The 19,515-nt window shown below is 42.9% G+C and overlaps 1 protein-coding gene across 2 annotated transcripts; it reads right to left on the reverse strand.

Moving 5' to 3' along the window:
* Window positions 1-687: 687 nt before the first annotated feature.
* Window positions 688-17,984, reverse strand: LOC107842416 (poly(A)-specific ribonuclease PARN-like). Of its 2 annotated transcripts, none has more exons than XM_016686252.2 (8): window positions 17,462-17,984; window positions 12,778-12,908; window positions 11,122-11,310; window positions 10,932-11,044; window positions 4,222-4,335; window positions 4,024-4,138; window positions 3,718-3,933; window positions 688-1,744 (listed from the first exon to the last, which is right to left on the reverse strand). In XM_016686252.2, the coding sequence occupies exons 1-8, from the start codon at window positions 17,794-17,796 to the stop codon at window positions 1,095-1,097; spliced, it is 1,863 nt and encodes a 620-aa protein (XP_016541738.1). In that variant the 5' UTR covers window positions 17,797-17,984; the 3' UTR covers window positions 688-1,094. The 2 variants fall into 2 exon arrangements, with proteins under 2 accessions (XP_016541738.1, XP_016541739.1); XM_016686253.2 differs by having other exon boundaries at window positions 4,024-4,135; window positions 17,462-17,981.
* Between the last annotated feature and the right edge of the window lie 1,531 nt (window positions 17,985-19,515).

Here is a 19,515-nt window from a genome sequence, read left to right on the forward strand (position 1 = left end):
GCCAAAGTGAGCAAGATCTTGTACAAACTTGGCATGCCTTCGCTTCTCAAGATCAACTATATTGTCCATGCCAAGCATACTTAAGTCGTACCACAAAGACAAGGATGATCTTAGGGGCCAATCAAGTCGTCCACCTTTTTCTATCATCACCTCGCATCGCCAGGAGATTAAGGTTATGATTAGGTACCGGGATAGGTGAAAATAAGGACAAAACCACTGCTACGCTCCTAATCACGGGAAGGGGGAGGCACCTGGCTATATGGGAGCAATATGAGAACTTGTGATAATTTAAGGACCCAATTATAGTGCTCAAGGGGCAGCATAATGCTGCAAACGTCGCAACATTAGGTGGGGGAGATTGTGAAAAATCATAACATCATGCCACTTAGGCGTCATCTGAGGCCATCTTCTCTATGAAGGAAGCTTATGTGTGTAAGGAGGCTAGCACTTATGTAAAGATTCTAACCTAGCATTCCCTTGGAAACATTGTGTGTAGTAAAACTGACATGAAGTATCGTATGGTGTGCTTAGTCGATATCCAAGGCCATGACAATAAATTGTCATAGTTTTGAAGCTCTGAATTACTTATTTTTTGTTCAAAAAATATTCAACAATGTCTAAAGCTTTAAACGAGTGCCACAACAGAATGCTATGCTTATGATAACTGATAGGCTATAGACATCCAACTGAAACATAATACAAGCAACATTATGTTTGCTTAATATAACGTTTGTTTTTAGAGTTGCGTATTCAATTGCAAGCTCAGATTTGAATTCTTTTTAAATGTTTATTCGAGATGTTCTGAAAATTTGTGTTTAAAAATCTTCACCAAAGGTTGAAACCCTTTCCTTTTTGTTGCAAAAACAGCTCAAACAAACACTCCTTCTAAATGATCCGGGTACACCAAATAATGCCACTCTACTTAAGTATCCTCCAAAATTCAGCTATCCTCCAATCTTATTGTCCAAAGAACACAAGAAGCCCTGCTTTTATTAGGTAAAACATATATGATGAAAGTATTATCGACTCAGTATACCACAATCAGCTAGTTTCGTCTCTGGTAATGGAGATCTGATTCAGATTTATAAAGCATCTTAAAGCTCATCCAGGTTAATCACTTCACCATTATTTGGACATATCCTTGACCGCTCTTTTGACTGAGCGTCTGAGAAGCTCTCAGATTCTTCCAAAGCCTTTTCCATCGAACTGGCTAAATCAGCTTCCCATAGCCCCAACTCACAGACTTTCTGGTAGGTTTCATAACCTGCAGCTCTCAGGCCGTCTGCAAGCATCTCCTGCAGGGTATTAGTGCAGATTCCTCCAGAGTCCATTAGCTGCATCAAGACCTCCGAAAAGCCAGGATTCCCGAAAGCAATCACTGCACAACTTCTATCCACCATCTTAACATCAAACTCGTTATGGAAAACTTCATGTGAACCATATAGGAGGTTTTTCAGCTTTCCTGCAGATGTCACACCCTTGAATCCCCATAGGAAAATCAGATTTTTAATACTAATCTTTCTAGCATTGTCAGTCCACACACTAACATCTTCATTAGCAGGACCATGAGAACTAGTAAAGAAAGGGTTGAACGAGTTTGTGTAGCATTCAATTGCATCAGGAAAATGGCCCGCGACAGCTTCAGGAGTTTTTGGAGCAATTTTCAAAATGGACCACAGCTTTGCGAACAATTGGCTTATCTTCACAACATCATGTCCAAGAGTCTTCACTTCATACACCTCAGCTGTTAGTAATTTCACACCAGTCAGAATTTATTTAAGAAATTATAAGAGAAACCAATCAAAATTCTCAAGCAAAGCCAGAAAAAATCTAGTCCAGTACATGAGGTATAATCCCACAAGTGGGGTCTAGGGAGGATAGGATGCACACAGTGGGTTAGAGAGGTTGTTTCTGATGGACCTCAGTGCAAAAGAAAAGAAAAGAAGTGAAAGACAAAATCTAGTCCAGTCAGCAACATAATTTTTTCTTGGTCAGCAACACTATTAAAAGATTTAAAAGTTGGGGGACAAAGTAGGTAGTAAACATAGAAGGGCGAAATGATTTTGTGGACACTTGTACTTATCTGAAGTTGTAAAGTGAACACTTCTACTTACCTTTTTTAATATTTTAAAACCTATTGACTCATATGTGGCATTAAATTGGTGACCTAGTAAAACGCATGTAAACACACAATTTTAGGCGAGTGAAGTTAACATTTTTCAGTTAAAAATATTTTTAAAAATTAAAAAAATAAAAAATTTAAAAAAAGGAACAACAAATTAAAAAATCCCAAAATCTCTCTCTTCTTCATCTATCCCTCCCCCTTCCCCACATTCCCCACCCCCACCCAGTACGGCACATCCAGCTATCCCCCCTCCCCCGTCCCCCACCCCTACCCAGCACCACCACCACCACATCCAACCATCCCCCTCCCCTGTCCCCCATCCCCCACCCAACACCACCACAACATCAGCCAACCATTCCCACCGTTGTCCTCCGCCCCCACCCCGCACCACCACCACCACCACATCATTAGTATCAAGTAAATCATCAATTGTACAAAAGTTTTTCAAGTACCCAGATCCGATAAACCCGATTTGAAGAGAAATTCATGCTCCTTGTAGGAATTCAAGATTTGGGTATAAGCCATTGAAGGGTAAATTGGATTATTCAGCTCACAAAATGGGTAATTCGATATCGAATAAATATGAGTAAAAGTACTGATTTTTGTGGATTTGTCAAAAGATATTCAAAATTGAGAATTGAAAATTTATTATGTTTGTGTATCTAAATTTATAGTTAAAAATTTAAATTAATTGGAGAGTAATTTCAACTATTTGGAATGAATTTGATGTTCAATTTGTGAGCAAACATCAAGAACATGATTATTGAATTTTTTCTACAATTTGTAAAAGTTATTTATTTAATTAAATTTATTTTAATATTTAATTTCTTATGTGGCATTTAAAAATGACACAGAATTAAATACAACATTTAAAAATGATGTGGAAGCTGACGTGGAGGTGGTTGTGTTACACACACCAAAATAAGATTTAAAATATTGAGTTGAGGGGTTTAGATGATAAAAGGCTAAGTAGAGGTGTTCATTTTACAAACTCGGATAAGTATACGGGTCCACTAGACCATTTCGCCAACACAGAAGTGTTGTAATAAATATCAAGATGGAAAACTTCCTTCACACATATATTGCCAACTCCAGCAGGCCACATGCGGTAAGGGGTCATTTGGTTTCTAGTTAAGAGTTATGCATGAGTTCTGCAGGTATTATCAGTAATGCAAGGATTAATTATGTAGGAATAGTTATGCAAGATTTAGTTATGCAGGTTATAGCTATGCATGTATTAGTTATTTTATTTTCTACCCTGCATAAAACAATACATAGATTCCCTCGTAAATACATGTATTAGTTATGCAGAAAAGAAAAACATGAAACAAACATGTATTAGCATGCAATGTTTCATGTCGAGAAGAAAAAAACAACTTAATATTGTATTAACTTATGCTAGATTCTATGTGGAGATTATTTTTCCTAGTTTTGTAACCACGGTGTATAAAGTTATGCTAGTTTTAATAGATGGATAACTCCACTTCAACCAGCAATCAAACAACCACGAGTGTTATTAAACATAACCACATTGTAAAGAAAGGTGGAAATATGCCATCTAACTTGCTACTCATGATATCAGGGGTACTTGCCTTGGTTACGTATCTCTATATCCATAGGGGCAAAGAACCGTTGTTTCAAATATGAGATACTTGTAGGCAAATTGTTCAATTTTGTCAGAGGGCTGATTTCCTTCATAAGATGGTTGACATCAAGTACATTCGGGAAGACCAAACCTAATGAACGTCTGAATTCATCCAGTGTTGATGGCAATGGAGCTAAGAACTTGGAGTGAATGAAGGTAAAATCTGCCAAATAAAATGCAAATGTTTAAATAACATAAAGGTATGATAATTGCAATTCTAACAGGAGCAAAGATTTTCCACATAGAGATTGACCATTAAGAGAGTTGTGAGCAACAACAGGTTTCTGAGAATCGGAAACCAAATCGATCACCCCTCGAAAGCCACGGAGGCACTTATTATGCTCCTTCCGGTCATTTTCAAGTTCCTTCTGTGAGTATAAGCAATATTAAAAGAAGGAGAAGATAACCATCAACAAGCAGTAAAAACAAAGATTGTAAGCTAGTTTATTACCTGTAAAAGAATCCTGTCTTCTTCTGAACTTGACAAAACCACTCGAACGGGCCTTATTGTCCCTTCCTTTGCTGGGGTTAGTAAAGGTATGACGTCAACAAAATCTTTCAGTGTCTGACCCAAGAGAAAAGTTACAATAAATATCAGCTAAAACAAACAACAACAACAAACCCAGTGTATTCCCACCTGGTGGGGGTAAGATGTACGCAGTCCATACCTCTACCTCTAAAGAAGTAGAAAGGCTGTTTCCAATAGACCCCCGGCTCAAGGCACGAGATACCACACAAACACATAGTAAAGCACAGAAGCAGATTACATAACCTAAATACGGCACCCATGAGTAATATAAAATAGAGGAAAGCACACAGATTCGTAATAAAACATGGAACACAGAACACGGAATCATAACAGGAATAAAACCCCCACCAAGTAATTTCCTACACTAGCGACCCAAACTGGCCCTAGTCCTCTGCCCTAATTCGCGTCCTCCAGACCTTCCTATCTAGGGTCATGTCCTCGGTGAGCTGTAACTGCTCCATGTCCCGCCTAATCACCTCACCCCAGTACTTCTTCGGCCTACCCCTACCCCGCCTAAAACCATCCAACGCTAGCCTCTCACACCTACGGACCGGGGCATCCATGCCCCTCCTCTTCACGTGTCCGAACCATCTCAATCGGGCTGCCCGCATCTTGCACTCCACTGAAGTCACACCAACCTTCTCCCGGATAGTCTCATTCCGAACTCTATCCCCTCTAGTCAGCCCACACATCCAGCGCAACATCCCCATTTCTGCCACCTTCATTTTTTGGATGAGGGAGTTCTTAACTGGCCAACACTCCGCTCCATACAACAAGGCCGGACGGACTACCACCCTGCAGAATTTGCCTTTAAGCTTGGGCGGCACCTTCTTATCACACAGCACCCCCGACGCGAGCTTCCACTTCATCCATCCCGCCCCAATACGGTGCGAGACATCCTCGTCAATCTCACCGTTACTCTGGATCACGGACCCAAGGTACCTGAAACTATCCCTCTTACATACCGCTTGTGCTTCCAGCTTCACTACTACCTCATTCTCCTGCCTCACCTCATTCTCCTTGCATTCCACATACTCTGTCTTGCTTCTGCTCACCCTGAACCCTTTAAACTCAAGAGTTTGCCTCCACACCTCTAATTTGTCATTCACACCCCCTCGAGTCTCATCTATCAGAACTACATCGTCTGCAAAAAGCATACACCACGGCACCTCCCATTGAATACGCCGCGTCAACACATCCAACACCAACGCAAACAAAAAGGGACTAAGAGTAGATCCCTGATGCAATCCTGTCAGGACAGTGAAATGCTCTGAGTCTCCTCCCGCCATCCTCACCTGGGTTTTCGCTCCATCATACATATCCTTAATTGCTCTGATATATGCTATCGGTACTCCACTCACCTCCAGGCATCTCCAAAGCACCTCCCTGGGGACTTTGTCGTAAGCCTTCTTCAGGTCGATAAACACCATGTGCAGATCCTTCTTCCTTTTCCTATACTGTTCCACCAACCTCCGTACCAGGTGGATTACCTCCGTCGTCGAGCGGCCGGGCATAAATCCAAACTGGTTTTCCGAAATAGACACTAACCGTCTCAGCCTCACCTCGACCACTCTCTCCCAGATCTTCATAGAGTGACTCAATAACTTAATCCCCCTATAGTTATTGCAACTCTGAATGTCACCTTTATTCTTATAGAGAGGGATCATGGTACTCCACCTCCAAGCCTCGGGCATCTTCGCCGTCCTAAAGATTTCATTAAACAATCCAGTCAACCACCTTACACCAGCCTCTCCAACGAACTTCCAAAACTCCATCGGTATCTCATCCGGCCCCGTCGCCCTACCCCTTCGCATCCTGCGAACAGCCTGTCTAACCTCTTCTACCTTAAAACGTCTACAATAGCTAAAATCCCGACACTCCTCTGAGTGCTCCAGTTCCCCTAACACAATGGCTCTATCCCCTTCGTCATTCAAGAGCCTATGAAAGTACGACTGCCATCTAATCTTAATGTGGCCGTCCTCCACCAACACTCTACCGTCCTCCCCCTTAATGCACCTCACCTGATCGAGGTCACAACCCTTCCTCTCCCTAGCCTTAGCGAGTCTAAACAACTTTTTCTCCCCTCCTTTCCCCTGTAACCCTGCATACAAGCTCTCAAAAGCGGCCGTCTTAGCTGCCGTGACTGCTGACTTAGCCTCCTTCCTCACTAGCTTGTACTCTTTCCTGTTTACCCGCTTCTCCTCTTCGTCCTTACTCTCCACCAACTTAGCATACGCCCCTTTCTTGGTCCCCACTTTCTTCTCCACCTCTTCATTCCACCACCAATCCCCCTGATGGTGCCCGGCCCGGCCCCTAGAAACACCCAACACCTCACTTGCATTCTCCCTAATGCACCTTGCCGCCCTGTCCCACATACTATCCATGTCCCCCCTACACTCCCACACCCCCATTCCCGCCAACTTCTCCCATATCTCCCACGCATTCACTGGCGTCAGGCCGCCCCACTTAATTCTAGGTCTACACTCCTTACTCCTCCTCTTTCTATTCTTCTTTATATCCAAATCCATAACCAAGAGCCTATGCTGCGTCGAAAGATTCTCACTCGGGATGACTTTGCAGTCCTTACACAACGCCCTATCCCCTTTCCTATGCAACAAAAAGTCAATCTGGGTCCTGGCTATCGCGCTTCGAAAGGTGATCAGGTGGTCGTCCTTCTTCGGGAAGCCCGAGTTCACCACCACCAGCCCAAAGGACCTCGCAAACTCCAATAGTGTAGCCCCCTCTTCATTTCTCTCCCCAAAACCAAAACCACCATGCACATCACCAAAGCCTCCCGGTAACGCCCCGATGTGCCCGTTGAAATCCCTTGCTACAACAATCTTCTCCGAACTAGGCACGCCTCTCACCACCTCCTCCAAAGCCTCCCGAAACCGCATCTTCTCCTCCCCCTCCGATCCCACTTGCGGTGCATAAGCACTACACACGTTCAGGATAAACCCCCGAATGACCAACTTAATAGTCATCAACCTATCGTTGATCCTCTTCACCTCTACTACCTGACCTCTAAGCTCTTCATCTACTAAGATGCCAACTCCATTCCTACGCCTCTCGCTCCCAGAGTACCACAACTTGTAACCATCCACATCCCTAGCCTTAAACCCTACCCACTTGGTCTCCTGAACACACGCAATGTTGATCCTCCTCTTCCTAAGAATCTTCACAAGCTCTATGGACTTACCCTGAAGGATCCCTATATTCCAAGACCCAACCCTCAGCCTACCGTCGCTATCCACACGCCCTCCACTACCCCCCCCCCCCGCCGCGGCCAAACCTTGGCCTCCCACTCCCGCCCTTTCCTCATCCCCCGCCCCTACCACGGCCCCACGCCCCAACCCCCTCGAACATGACCCTATCCACCCATTACCACCACAGCCACAACTACACGAAAGTATAAGAAAATATAAAGATATACACGATGGTAGTAGCAAAGCAGCAGCAAGAAATACAGGCTCACACAAATTCACAGAAAATACTCCCGAAACAAAACTATACTCAATTAGGGGGCAAACACCAGTGGACTCAACACCCACAGCCCCAAATACAGATTCCCAGCCGATAACCCAATCCAAAGCAGTGCAAGAAACGACCACAGCAACAACAACAATAGACAACAGACAATATCCACAAATCCCACGCAAGTCAAGGTACAGGGGCTACTACTAGCATAATACGAAGAATGAAATAACAAAGGTTAGAAGTCACCGGATTACGCTTGTAGACCAAGCCGGAAACCAATCCCAGCGTTGACCGGCTTCCGGTGCTGAGATGGAGCTGCGGCTGCTGGAGATGGAGCGTCGGGTGCAGACGGAGCTGCAGCTAAAGACCGAGCTTCGGCTGTTGGAGACCGAGTCGGCGGCAACTGGAGACCGGGCGGCGGCTGGTTCGAGGCCGAGGTGGGGGGGGGGGGGGCGGGGGGGCCCCGCCGGGGGGGGGGGGGGAGGGGGGGGGGGGGGGGCGGCGCCGGGGACTGGAGGTCGGAGCCGGCTGTCGGGTCGGGTCGGCGACGGCGACGGGGCCGGGGACCAGCGCGAGAGAGAGGGAGAGAGGGTAGGGAGAGAGAGAGAGAGCCGTTAGAGCGACGACGGAGGTCGGCGCTGGGGACCGGAGGTCGGGTCGGGTCGGCGCCGACGGTCGGCGCCGGCGGCGGGGGCCGGGGACCGGGGCGGGGCGAGAGAGAGAGAGAGAGGGTAGGGGGAAAGAGAGAGAGGGCTAAAACAAATTAAGTAATTTGTATTCCATGTAATGGAGAATTTACAGGACCTTTAACATTAATAGCAATTGAATTCTTAAAAGTGTAAGACCCAGAAAATTCAAACCTTACAAGCAGATCAAGATTGTTAGTCTGGGAACCGCCCAGGGACTTCAATGCCAAAAGTAATTAAATGAACCAAAAAGGACGCTGTGAACTAGTATCATATCTCATGAAAATGATGATAAGTAACTACAAGGTATATCTGGAGACTCACAAGAGGAAAGCCACAAGCTATTGGGTACGAAAAAGGGTGCCTCGCAAGCTGATGGTATTTACTTCTTGCTGCCATATTTTTAAGAAGTGTTAAAATAATATATTGTGGGCTAAGTCCAGAATAATATATGTATGGAGAATGGATATCAAAGGGCTTAAATGTGAGGTTAAAGGTCAACCACGTGTTTTAAGAAATATGATTCCAAGTGCTGAAATTTTGGTGCACATGACTCCAACATTAAAATTATATATGAAAAGTGGGACTAAAATGACATTTACAATAGAATGGAGAAATGATCACTATTTTGAAGCAACTTGAGCTATTTAGAGGTGTATTTAAGTCCCTATATGTGCTGTAACATAGCAGCAGTGAGAGGATATATAAAAATGTAAAGAAAAAGGGGGATGCATCATATGCGTGAGTGGCAGCTGAAAGCAGGTAGCTGAAGATCGGCATGCCTGCTTCCAGCTGTCTGCATCATATTTATACAAAGGTTTGCCCTCTTCCATTTGAGAAGACCAGCAGCAGCTCTAACTGGATATTCAGGTGGAGATTCAACTCATGTTCTCATGAATCTAAGTGACAATAGCAGCAAGAATTACAAATCATCCCAGCTCTATTCAAGCTAAAGTCAAGTTTTCAAGAATGCTCTTCAAGGGTAATTTTGTGGCTTAATCCTTATGAATTGTCTAAATTTTTTAAATTTTTTTTAAAATCCTTATGTACTGTCTACAAATAAGTAAAGAGAAAATGCTTTAGTGTAAAAATCATGGATTAACTTAGTTATTGGTTGAACCCTAGAAGTAGGTCTTGTGACAAAGACGATGAATAGTAATTAAAGTAACATTAAGATTTGGGTAATGTTCTAATGATCCCAATTATTTGGGTACAACTGAAATGGCTAAACAATCTTGATCGCAATTTACTTGTATAGGTCTTTAAGCATTATATGATAAAACATACCTTTATCGAAGGGAGGGTATTCATAGGTTTACTTGACACACATGCGCAATGTGATCATGCGCACAGGATTGAAACCAGGCCATTATAGTGAGCCCAAATACTGTGGTGTATCCTCCCTTGTGGCATCATTTGCATTTGGAGTCAACTGGAATGTCATGCACTAGTTGCGTGACTTGAGCCAAGATATGACACATATGGCCTGTTGGCAATCCTCATAGCGAGCCCAAGAAGGGCGTACCTTGTATTTGACCATGTTATGTGTATAGAACATAGTCATGAGTATTTAGGCAGCATATGTCTTACACTTAACATAGATCGCCATTGGTAGGCCATGATATGATCATTTGTACAAGAAATAGTCATAGAACATTGCCTAAAGCAAATTACTAGCCGCTTCATAATGATGAATAACTCATAAGACATAATATGATAGGACACTAAGGCAAAGGCATACCTTACAGTTTCATATTGTGTATATATCACTTGTACGCTCGTAAGTTACAGTTCAAGATTAGAGTTTCTAGTATTCAGTTGCCTATAGTTGCTCATCTTGTTATTTGATTCAATGAGCATCCTTATTTCTACTTGTTATTTTGTCCGCTTTGCATACCAGGGCGCTGCATTTCTACCAATGCAGGATCAGGTATAAGGCATACAGTTCAGGAGACCTCCACATTAGGCAAATGTTGCGTGTTCAGCAACGCAGTTGGTAAGCTCCGTCCTTATCTGGAGACGAGATGTCATAGTATGCTTAGTCGTACTTATAGTTTGGGTATGTCGGGACTCGGGACCTTGTCCCGACCATCTATACACAGTTATAGATTCTATTAGAGGCTTCGTAAACAATCTAAAAGTTGTCATATGTGATTATAGTTTCAGTTGTAAATTGCATTAGTGTGGCCAGTTGGTCAGCGTGACTTATGTATAGCTCCTTATTATTGTCTTATGTATACCACCTCATCCACTTAGCACAAGTCATTTATATAGCAGGTGCTCATACGCCCCTTGTACGCCTTTGTCGTTTTGGGGTGTGATATAAAGCATCATTCTTCAGACATAATCAAATTTGGAACATTGTATGCCACCATAAACAGCATCTTTAGCTTATGCTTTTTTTTTTTTTTTTGTTTCTGTGACATTTCAAGAGAACAATTCAAAAGGTACGAGAGACAAGATAGACACCTTCAACACAAGGCGCACTTGACTTTCACTGCAGACATCTATGCTCAAGCATGGTCTGCATCCATATAATTCATCTCCCGAGACAATTTTTCTCAACGAACTGATTAAAGTATCTGCAAGACGTCACGAGTATAATTAAGAGAGCAAAGAAGACTTGTATTGACAAAGATAATAATACCATTCTGCTCACCTTCAGGCTTCTTGTTAGTGTCTTTGCAAGCAGTTATCCAATTCTTAACTCGAGATTTGATCCTTTCTGCAAATACAGAATCAGCAACTGTATATCCTGATGGAGTCTGAACTGTACAGCTTATAGGTGCTGCATTTACAATTCTATCAATTGCAGCTGATTCTTGTGATTTGGATAAATATGATATGCCTATCAAAACAAGAAAGGTAGGAAGCAGGAAGGTTAATTCATCTTTCAGTCAAAAGCTACTACGCTAGCGAAAGGTATGCAAGAGAAAACAGCAGCATCTACTATAGAAGAAGAAAACTCAGTCACCGTGCGTCAATTTTCAGTGGCTGATTTGTGTCATTATTTGTTTTGTGGGTGGTGTGCAAAATCCAACACAACCACGAGGATTGGAAAGCTCCGGCAACAAAAATTGGATCAAAACCACAGGAAAACTCCAAGTCATGCGCTCCCACGCGCCTGCCAGAGTTCTGTTTTTCCGGCGAGATCTGTGTCACGCACCAGAGTGTGAGCTATTCCCTGATCGACTTTTTCTGTTGTTCCTTTTCTGTTGGGGTCGCCCAGCTATTCTGAGCTCCGACCAGTTCCTTTTTTCAGATTCCAACAGGTTTTTTTCAGATTCAGATCATTGGAACCCTAATTTTGGCTACTTCATATTTTTTCCCGGCGAGTTTCCAGTAATATCAGACATCCAGATTCTGTTTCTTGGTGTTTTCAAGTCAAAATTCACAAGATGTTTTTGGGTATGACATTTTTGGCTCCAAAAATACTGGAATTGGAAGTTCAAGTCCTATGATCACTTCAGAACCATTAATGAAAAGTTCAAATTATTTAGCCTGGGCTTCTTCGGTTGAGTTGTGGTAAAAAGGTCAAGGTGTCCAAGATCACCTAAAGATCAAGGCTAATGTGGTAGATGAAAAGGCAAAATCTAGTGAGGCAGATGCGAGAACCATTAATGAAAAGTTCAAATTATTTAGCCTGGGCTTCTTCGGTTGAGTTGTGAAGTCAAGTGATCTAACTTGCAGATAGCTTCACCAAGTCCCTCACCGGTCCTGATATTAATTACATTGCAACAAGCTAGGTACACATATGACTTGTATACACCAGCTTGAGGAGGAGTGTTAGAATATGAGTAGGAATAGGAATAGTATATAAAATTTTACTTGGAAAAAGATTGCAATGTAGTGTTTATAAATAGGGTCTCAGTGTAATTATGTAGATACACAATTCAATAATATTTTTCACCATAATTTCTCCAAGTACAAATAAACTGTATTTAAAAAAAAAAAAATCCCAGTTGTCAAAGAAAACTGTTAAGATTCATAATAAAATGATTGAGGCAGAAGAATTATGTTTCAAGGCACCTAAATTCTGGAATTTGAGCCAAGATATTTCCTTTCGTTATTAGCATCTGCTACTCGTATTCTGTTGTACTCTGCTGATAATTAACTAGAGAGATTTATCCTTGCCATACATCTCTATATTCCAATAAGGGATGTTGGATATAGGTTCTTCGGTCATTGTAAAAGCCGCTGAATATTTGTTTTTGGCAGGTAATCAAAAGATGCTAATAATACATTAATCATCAAAATAAATAACAGAAACATGTCAGTTATGTGTTACATTTCGAACCAGTCCAGCTCAGCTTACCATCATATATGCAGGCATTGAAATCAAAACCTTCTTGAGCCATAGAGGTCAAGTATGATGATTGACAAGAGAAATTATAAGAAGGCATCCCTATTTTTAACTCATCACGAGGGAACAAATGAAAGTTGTATCTGCACAAAAGCACAAAACACTTGTCATTCATGTTTCCGTTTCCCAGACAAAATAATTCTTAAACTTGGAAGTTAGAAATATAACAACTAATCCTTCATCTAACACTACCACTTACAGTAGCACCTAACTAACACAAGAAAGAGAGAACGCCACATTTTCAGTGAGAATCTTGAGCACTAGAAATATATTTGACAATTCCAAAATTAGAATCAACCCTGCCGTCCACCTCCCAATATCCCCACAGTGAAAGCAGTAATAAATTTAGTAATAAGTTCTGCAACAAAATCCTATACCAGAGTTAAAAATGAAAGGAAAGAACGAGATCTGTAAAACAAGGTGAAGTTTTTTCTGTGAGCCAGCATTAAGCAACTAGTTGAAACCAACCTAAGCCAACGACCTATAAGACCTATGTAGACATCACTAAGCCACCAACAAAATTGCCAAATAAAATTTTGAAGGGTTTGAGAAGAGGAATCCAAGTTGGCAAGGAAGTGCTGACAAAAAAAAAAAAGAACACTCGAATTTATGTTGTCAAGCGATGAGAAGCATCGATGGTGTTTGCTAGAGTTGAACGGTGTAATATCAAGGTGTTCGTCACAAACTTTGCGCATTATATCATCCGTAGTTCTAAAATAAAACGTGTCTTTTATCCAAAAGGGATACTTCTTCAAATGTGTCCTAGCATTTAACTGAAACTTCTTAGTAGATACTATACAACAACAACAAACTCAGTGTATTCCCACCTAGTGGGGTCTGGGGGGGTAAGATGTACACAGTCCATACCTCTACCTCTAAAGAAGTAGAAAGGCTGTTTCTGATAGACCCCCGGCTCAAGTGACGAGATACCACACAAACTCATAGTAAAGCACAGAACTAGATTACATAACATAAATACGGCACCCATAAGTATTAGAAAATAAAGGAAAGCACACAGATTCGTAATAAAACATGAAACACGGAATCATAACAAGAATAAAACCCCCACCAAGTAATTCCCTACACTAGCGACCCAAACCGGCCCTAGTCTTCTGCCCTAATTCGCGTCCTCCAGACCTTCCTATCTAGGGTCATGTCCTCGGTGAGCTGTAACTGCTCCATGTCCCGCCTAATCACCTCACCCCAGTACTTCTTCGGCCTACCCCTACCCCGCCTAAAACCATCCAACGCTAGCCTCTCACAGCTACGAACCGGGGCATCCATGCCCCTCCTCTTCACGTGTCCGAACCATCTCAATCGGGCTTCCCGCATCTTATACTCCACTGGAGTCACACTAACCTTCTCCCGGATAGTCTCATTCCGAACTCTATCCCCTCTAGTCAGCCCATACATCCAGCGCAACATCCGCATTTCTGCCACCTTCATTTTTTGGATGTGGGAGTTCTTAACTGGCCAACACTCCGCTCCATACAACATGGCCGGACGGACTACCACCCTGTAGAATTTGCCTTTCAGCTTGGGCGGCACCTTCTTATCACACAACACCCCCGACGCGAGCTTCCACTTCATCCATCCCGCCCCAATACGGTGCGAGATATCCTCGTCAATCTCACCGTTACTCTGGATCACGGACCCGAGATACTTGAAACTATCCCTCTTACATACCTCCTGTGATTCCAGCTTCACTACTACCTCATTCTCCCGCCTCACGTCATTAAACTTGCATTCCACATACTCTGTCTTGCTTCTGCTCACCCTGAACCCTTTAGACTCAAGAGTTTGCCTCCACACCTCTAATTTGTCATTCACACCCCCTCGAGTCTCATCTATCAGAACTACATCGTCTGCAAAAAGCATACACCAAGGCACCTCCCCTTGAATACACCGCGTCAACACATCCATCACCAACGCACACAAAAAGGGACTAAGAGTAGATCCCTGATGCAATCCTGTCAAGACAGTGAAATGCTCTGAGTCTCCTCCCGCCGTCCTCACCTGAGTTTTCGCTCCATCATACATATCTTTAATTGCTCTGATATATGCCAGCGGTACTCCACTCACCTCCAAGCATCTCCAAAGCACCTCCCTGGGGACTTTGTCGTAAGCCTTCTCCAGGTTGATAAATACCATGTGCAGGTCCTTCCTTTCCCTATACTGTTCCACCAACCTCCGCACTAGGTGAATTGCCTCCGTCGTCGAGCGGCCAGGCATAAATCCAAACTGGTTTTTCAAAATAGACACTATCCGTCTCAGCCTCACCTCGACCACTCTCTCCCAAATCTTCATAGAGTGACTCAATAACTTAATCCCCCTATAGTTATTGCAACTCTGGATGTCGCCCTTATTCTTATAGAGAGGGATCATGATACTCCACCTCCAAGCCTCGGGCATCTTTGCCGTCTTGAAGATTTCATTAAACAATACAGTCAACCACCTTACACCAGCCTCTCCAACGAACTTTCAAAACTCCACCGGTATCTCGTCCGGCCCCGTCGCCCTACCCCTTCGCATCCTGCGAACAACCTCTCTAACCTCTTCTACCTTAAAACGTCTACAGTAGCTAAAATCCCGACACTCCTCTGAGTGCTCCAGTTCCCCTAACACAATAGCTCTATCCCCTTCGTCATTCAAGAGCCTATGAAAGTACGACTGCCATCTATTCTTAATGTGGCCGTCCTCCACCAACACTCTACCGTCCTCCCCCTTAATGCACCTCACCTGATCGAGGTCACGACCCTTTCTCTCCCTAGCCTTAGCGAGTCTAAACAACTTTTTCTCCCCTCCTTTCCCCTGTAACCCTGCATACAAGCTCTCAAAAGCGGCCGTCTTAGCTGCCGTGACTGCTGACTTAGCCTCCTTCCTAGCTAGCTTGTACTCTTTCCTGTTTACCCGCTTCTCTTCTTCGTCCTTACTCTCAACCAATTTAGCATACGCCCCTTTCTTGGTCCCCACTTTCTTCTCCACCTCTTCATTCCACCACCAATCCCCCCGATGATGCCCGACCCGGCCCCTAGAAACACCCAACACCTCACTTGCATTCTCCCTGATGCACCTAGCCGCCCTATCCCACATACTATCCACGTCCCCCCTACACTCCCACACTCCCATTCCCGCCAACTTCTCCCCTATCTCCCACGCATTCACTGGCGTCAAGCCGCCCCACTTAATTCTAGGTCTACACTCCTTACTCCTCCTCTTTCTATTCTTCTTTATACCCAAATCCATAACCAAGAGCCTATGCTGCGTCGAAAGATTCTCACTCGGGATGACCTTACAGTCCTTACACAACGCCCTATCCCCTTTCCTAAGCAACAAAAAGTCAACCTGGGTCCTGGCTATCGCGCTTCGAAAGGTGATCAGGTGATCGTCCTTCTTCGGGAAGCCCGAGTTCACCACCACCAGCCCAAAGGACCTCGCAAACTCCAATAGAATAACCCCCTCTTCATTTCTCTCCCCAAAACCAAAACCATCATGCACATCACCAAAGCCTCCCGGTAACGCCCCGATGTGCCCGTTGAAATCTCCTGCTACAACAATCTTCTCCGAGCTAGGCACGCCTCTCACCACCTCCTCCAATGCCTCCCAAAACCGCATCTTCTCCTCCCCCTCGGATCCCACTTGCGGCGCATATGCACTACACACGTTCAGGGTAAACCCCCGAATGACCAACTTAATAGTCATCAACCTATCGTTAATCCTCTTCACCTCTACAACCTGACCTCTAAGCTCTTCATCTACTAAGATGCCAACTCCATTCGTACGCCTCTCGCTCCCAGAATACCACAGCTTGTAACCATCCACCTCCCTAGCCTTAGACCCTACCCACTTGGTCTCTTGAACACATGCAATATTGATCCTCCTCTTCCTAAGAATCTTCACAAGCTCTATGGACTTACCCTGAAGTGTTCCTATATTCCAAGACCCAACCCTCAGCCTACCATCACTATCCACACGCCCTCCACTACCCCCCCCCCCCCCCCCCCCCCCCCCCCCCCCCCCCCCCCCCCCCCCCGCGGCCAAACCTTGGCCTCCCTCCCACTCCCGCCCTTTCCTCATCCCCCACCCCCACCACGGCCCCACGCCCCAACCCCTCGGACATGACCCTATCCAACCATTACCGTCCACAGCCACAACTACACGAAAGTATAAGAAAATATAAAGATATAGATATAAACGATGGTTGTAGCAAAGCAGCAGCAATAAATACAAGGCTCACACAAATTCAAAGGAATAATCCAGGAACAAAACTAAACTCAACTAGGGAGCAAACACCACTGGACTCAACACCCACAGCCCCAAAAACAGATTCCCAAGCCGATAACCCAATTCAAAGCAGTGCAAGAAACGACCACAGCAACAGCAACAACAGACAACAGACAATATCAACAAATCCAACGCAAGTCAAGGTACAGGGGCTACTACTAGCATAATACGATACTATACACAAACTAAATTGCTTTTGACATAGAATTTTAAACAATCTAAACACTAGAACGCAAGACTTCTGATTGAACAGAACATAAATCGAAATTTACAAAACACAATCTTGAGAATAGAAATTAATTATTTTTTACAAACAAAAGAGAGAAATATGAGCGAGTTGAAGGTGACTCACGGGTGCACGATGAGCTTGGAACCATTTGTGGAAAAGGGGCAAACAGCGAACTGAAGGACCTGAAACCGTTCGGCGGTGTATTTGGCTTTGAGATACGCGGTGTGGGCGGTGTCAATAGGTAGAATACGTTGCCAGGGTGCAGAGTAGACCCCAGTATTCTTCAATGAGACGGCAATGAAATCAGAGTCGGAAATGCAAGTGCTTATCTGTTCTAGTGCCACTGAGAAGTTGGATTTTGTAACTTGGTTTACACTCCATTTGCTCTGGCTAGGTGCGGGGTTTGATTGGACGACGGTATTCGAAATCCTCGAGCAAATCAATCGCCTCTGTAACATTGAAAGACCAATATACCTCCGTTATTCTCCAGTGTTTACCGTCTTGGTGAACTCCGATCTCCGATGACGTTCCCGGGGAACGGCAGGACAGAGTACAAGGGCCAATTTTAGTTTTGTACCATAAAGTAGTTAGGACGTTTGGTTGGGAAATAGTTAATGATAATTAATTTTGGATTAGTTATTCTGAAGGAACAAGGGTTAAAAAATACTTTTTTGCTTTAATATATTGGTTAATATATTGGTCAATTAGACCGCTACTGTTATATTATAGGGCCAATTATATCCCTGGTAATATAAAAGTTAATAAAATTATCCTTAAATTGGATGAATTCCCTCAAATTTAAAAAATTTACCCAATTTTTCTTAATTACCCATTTTCTAATTTAACCCGACCTATTTCCACCTAAACCCATACAAAATATACCCGAAATACATTCACTCTACCCTCATTGTTCCTTCTCTTTCACAAACAGCAGCTTGGGTCTCAAGCCTGCTGCTCCAGCAAACCATCGCCGATTAGCAAGTGCTCTCATTCCGTCTCCCCCTTGCTCAACTTTATTTCCATTTAAGTAATCACGAAGTGCTTCATTTCCATAAGCATTTGCTAGATACCAAATAGCTAAGCCTTATAAAGTAATAAAGGGATATGTTCATTCAATAAATCTGATGACATTCTTAGTTGGTTGTCAGCAATCTATGCACCTTTATACCTGCATTGTCTCTTTTCTTGCTAGGGTGTTGCAGGTGGTTTCCTAAACACTCGTTTAATCTATGTATGTTATCCCACAAGGCTTTTCAAATTGCCTGCCAAATCCGTAGTTATATAAAATAAGTATCGAGACTTACATCAATACTTATACTACGTGTTGTAATATGGCACCACTGGCCGCTGAGACTATAGAATCTCCCTCTATAACTTCCTCTAACTTTTATACTAGTTGCACTCTGGCTAAAAGTTTTATTCCGTGAATTGATAATCACGGTAAGATACATATGGTGCAAATCATATTCGGTGCTGATAGCATTCAGTCAATGTAAATGAGACACTAATTTTGCAAAAGTTTTCTCTAAAACGTTTATGACCAACCTTCTGAGTAAAAAACAAAAGGATTAAAATTGCTAATGTCTTTAGAACATTTCATTTAAAAGGTTAATACATTTAGGAAATAGATATTTGGCAATTTGTGCAGAAACTTTTCAAAATTCAAGTAAAAATTTAACACTTTTGTTTGTGTTCATGGCCAGTGGAGAAGACAAAAAAATGTGATAAAAATATATTTAGGCAAATAATTAGTGTAGAGTTTTAGATACCATTGTTGTAAAAAATTATTGTGCAAATTCGAAAAAAATTGGTTTGTCAATATTTGAAAGTTGGACAAAGAAGAATTGCTTTGACCATTCCTTTTAAGTTAAGCTATTTAGTTAATATAAATATATACGTATAGTCCGTTAAATTGAAAAAATAAGTAATTTAAAGAAAATTAGGTAAAATTTTTAAATTTGGGGGAGTTCATCCAATTCAAGGATAATTTTATTAACTTTCATAATAACAGGGGTATAATTGGCCCTATAGTATAATGGTAGAGGTATAATAGGACCCATAGTATAATGAAGGGCAAATTTAACTAATATACTTAAGTAAAGGGGCATTTTTGACCCTTTTCCCTATTCTGAAATTATTTATATTAATTATCTCACCATATATATGGGATAACTTAT

This window comes from Capsicum annuum, chromosome 9, assembly GCF_002878395.1.
Source record: "Capsicum annuum cultivar UCD-10X-F1 chromosome 9, UCD10Xv1.1, whole genome shotgun sequence".
NCBI classification, from domain to species: Eukaryota; Viridiplantae; Streptophyta; class Magnoliopsida; order Solanales; family Solanaceae; genus Capsicum; species Capsicum annuum.

Bases quoted from the DNA above. Each gene is read 5' to 3' on its own strand.
- LOC107842416 (XM_016686252.2), bottom strand. From the start codon at position 17,796: ATGTTACAGAGGCGATTGATTTGCTCGAGGATTTCGAATACCGTCGTC. The intron at 4,139-4,221 runs GTAATAAACTAG...TTATACTCACAG, and splicing joins AAGACAGGATTCTTTTACAG to AAGGAACTTGAAAATGACCG. The intron at 3,934-4,023 runs GTCAATCTCTAT...TTTATTTGGCAG, and splicing joins TGCTCACAACTCTCTTAATG to ATTTTACCTTCATTCACTCC.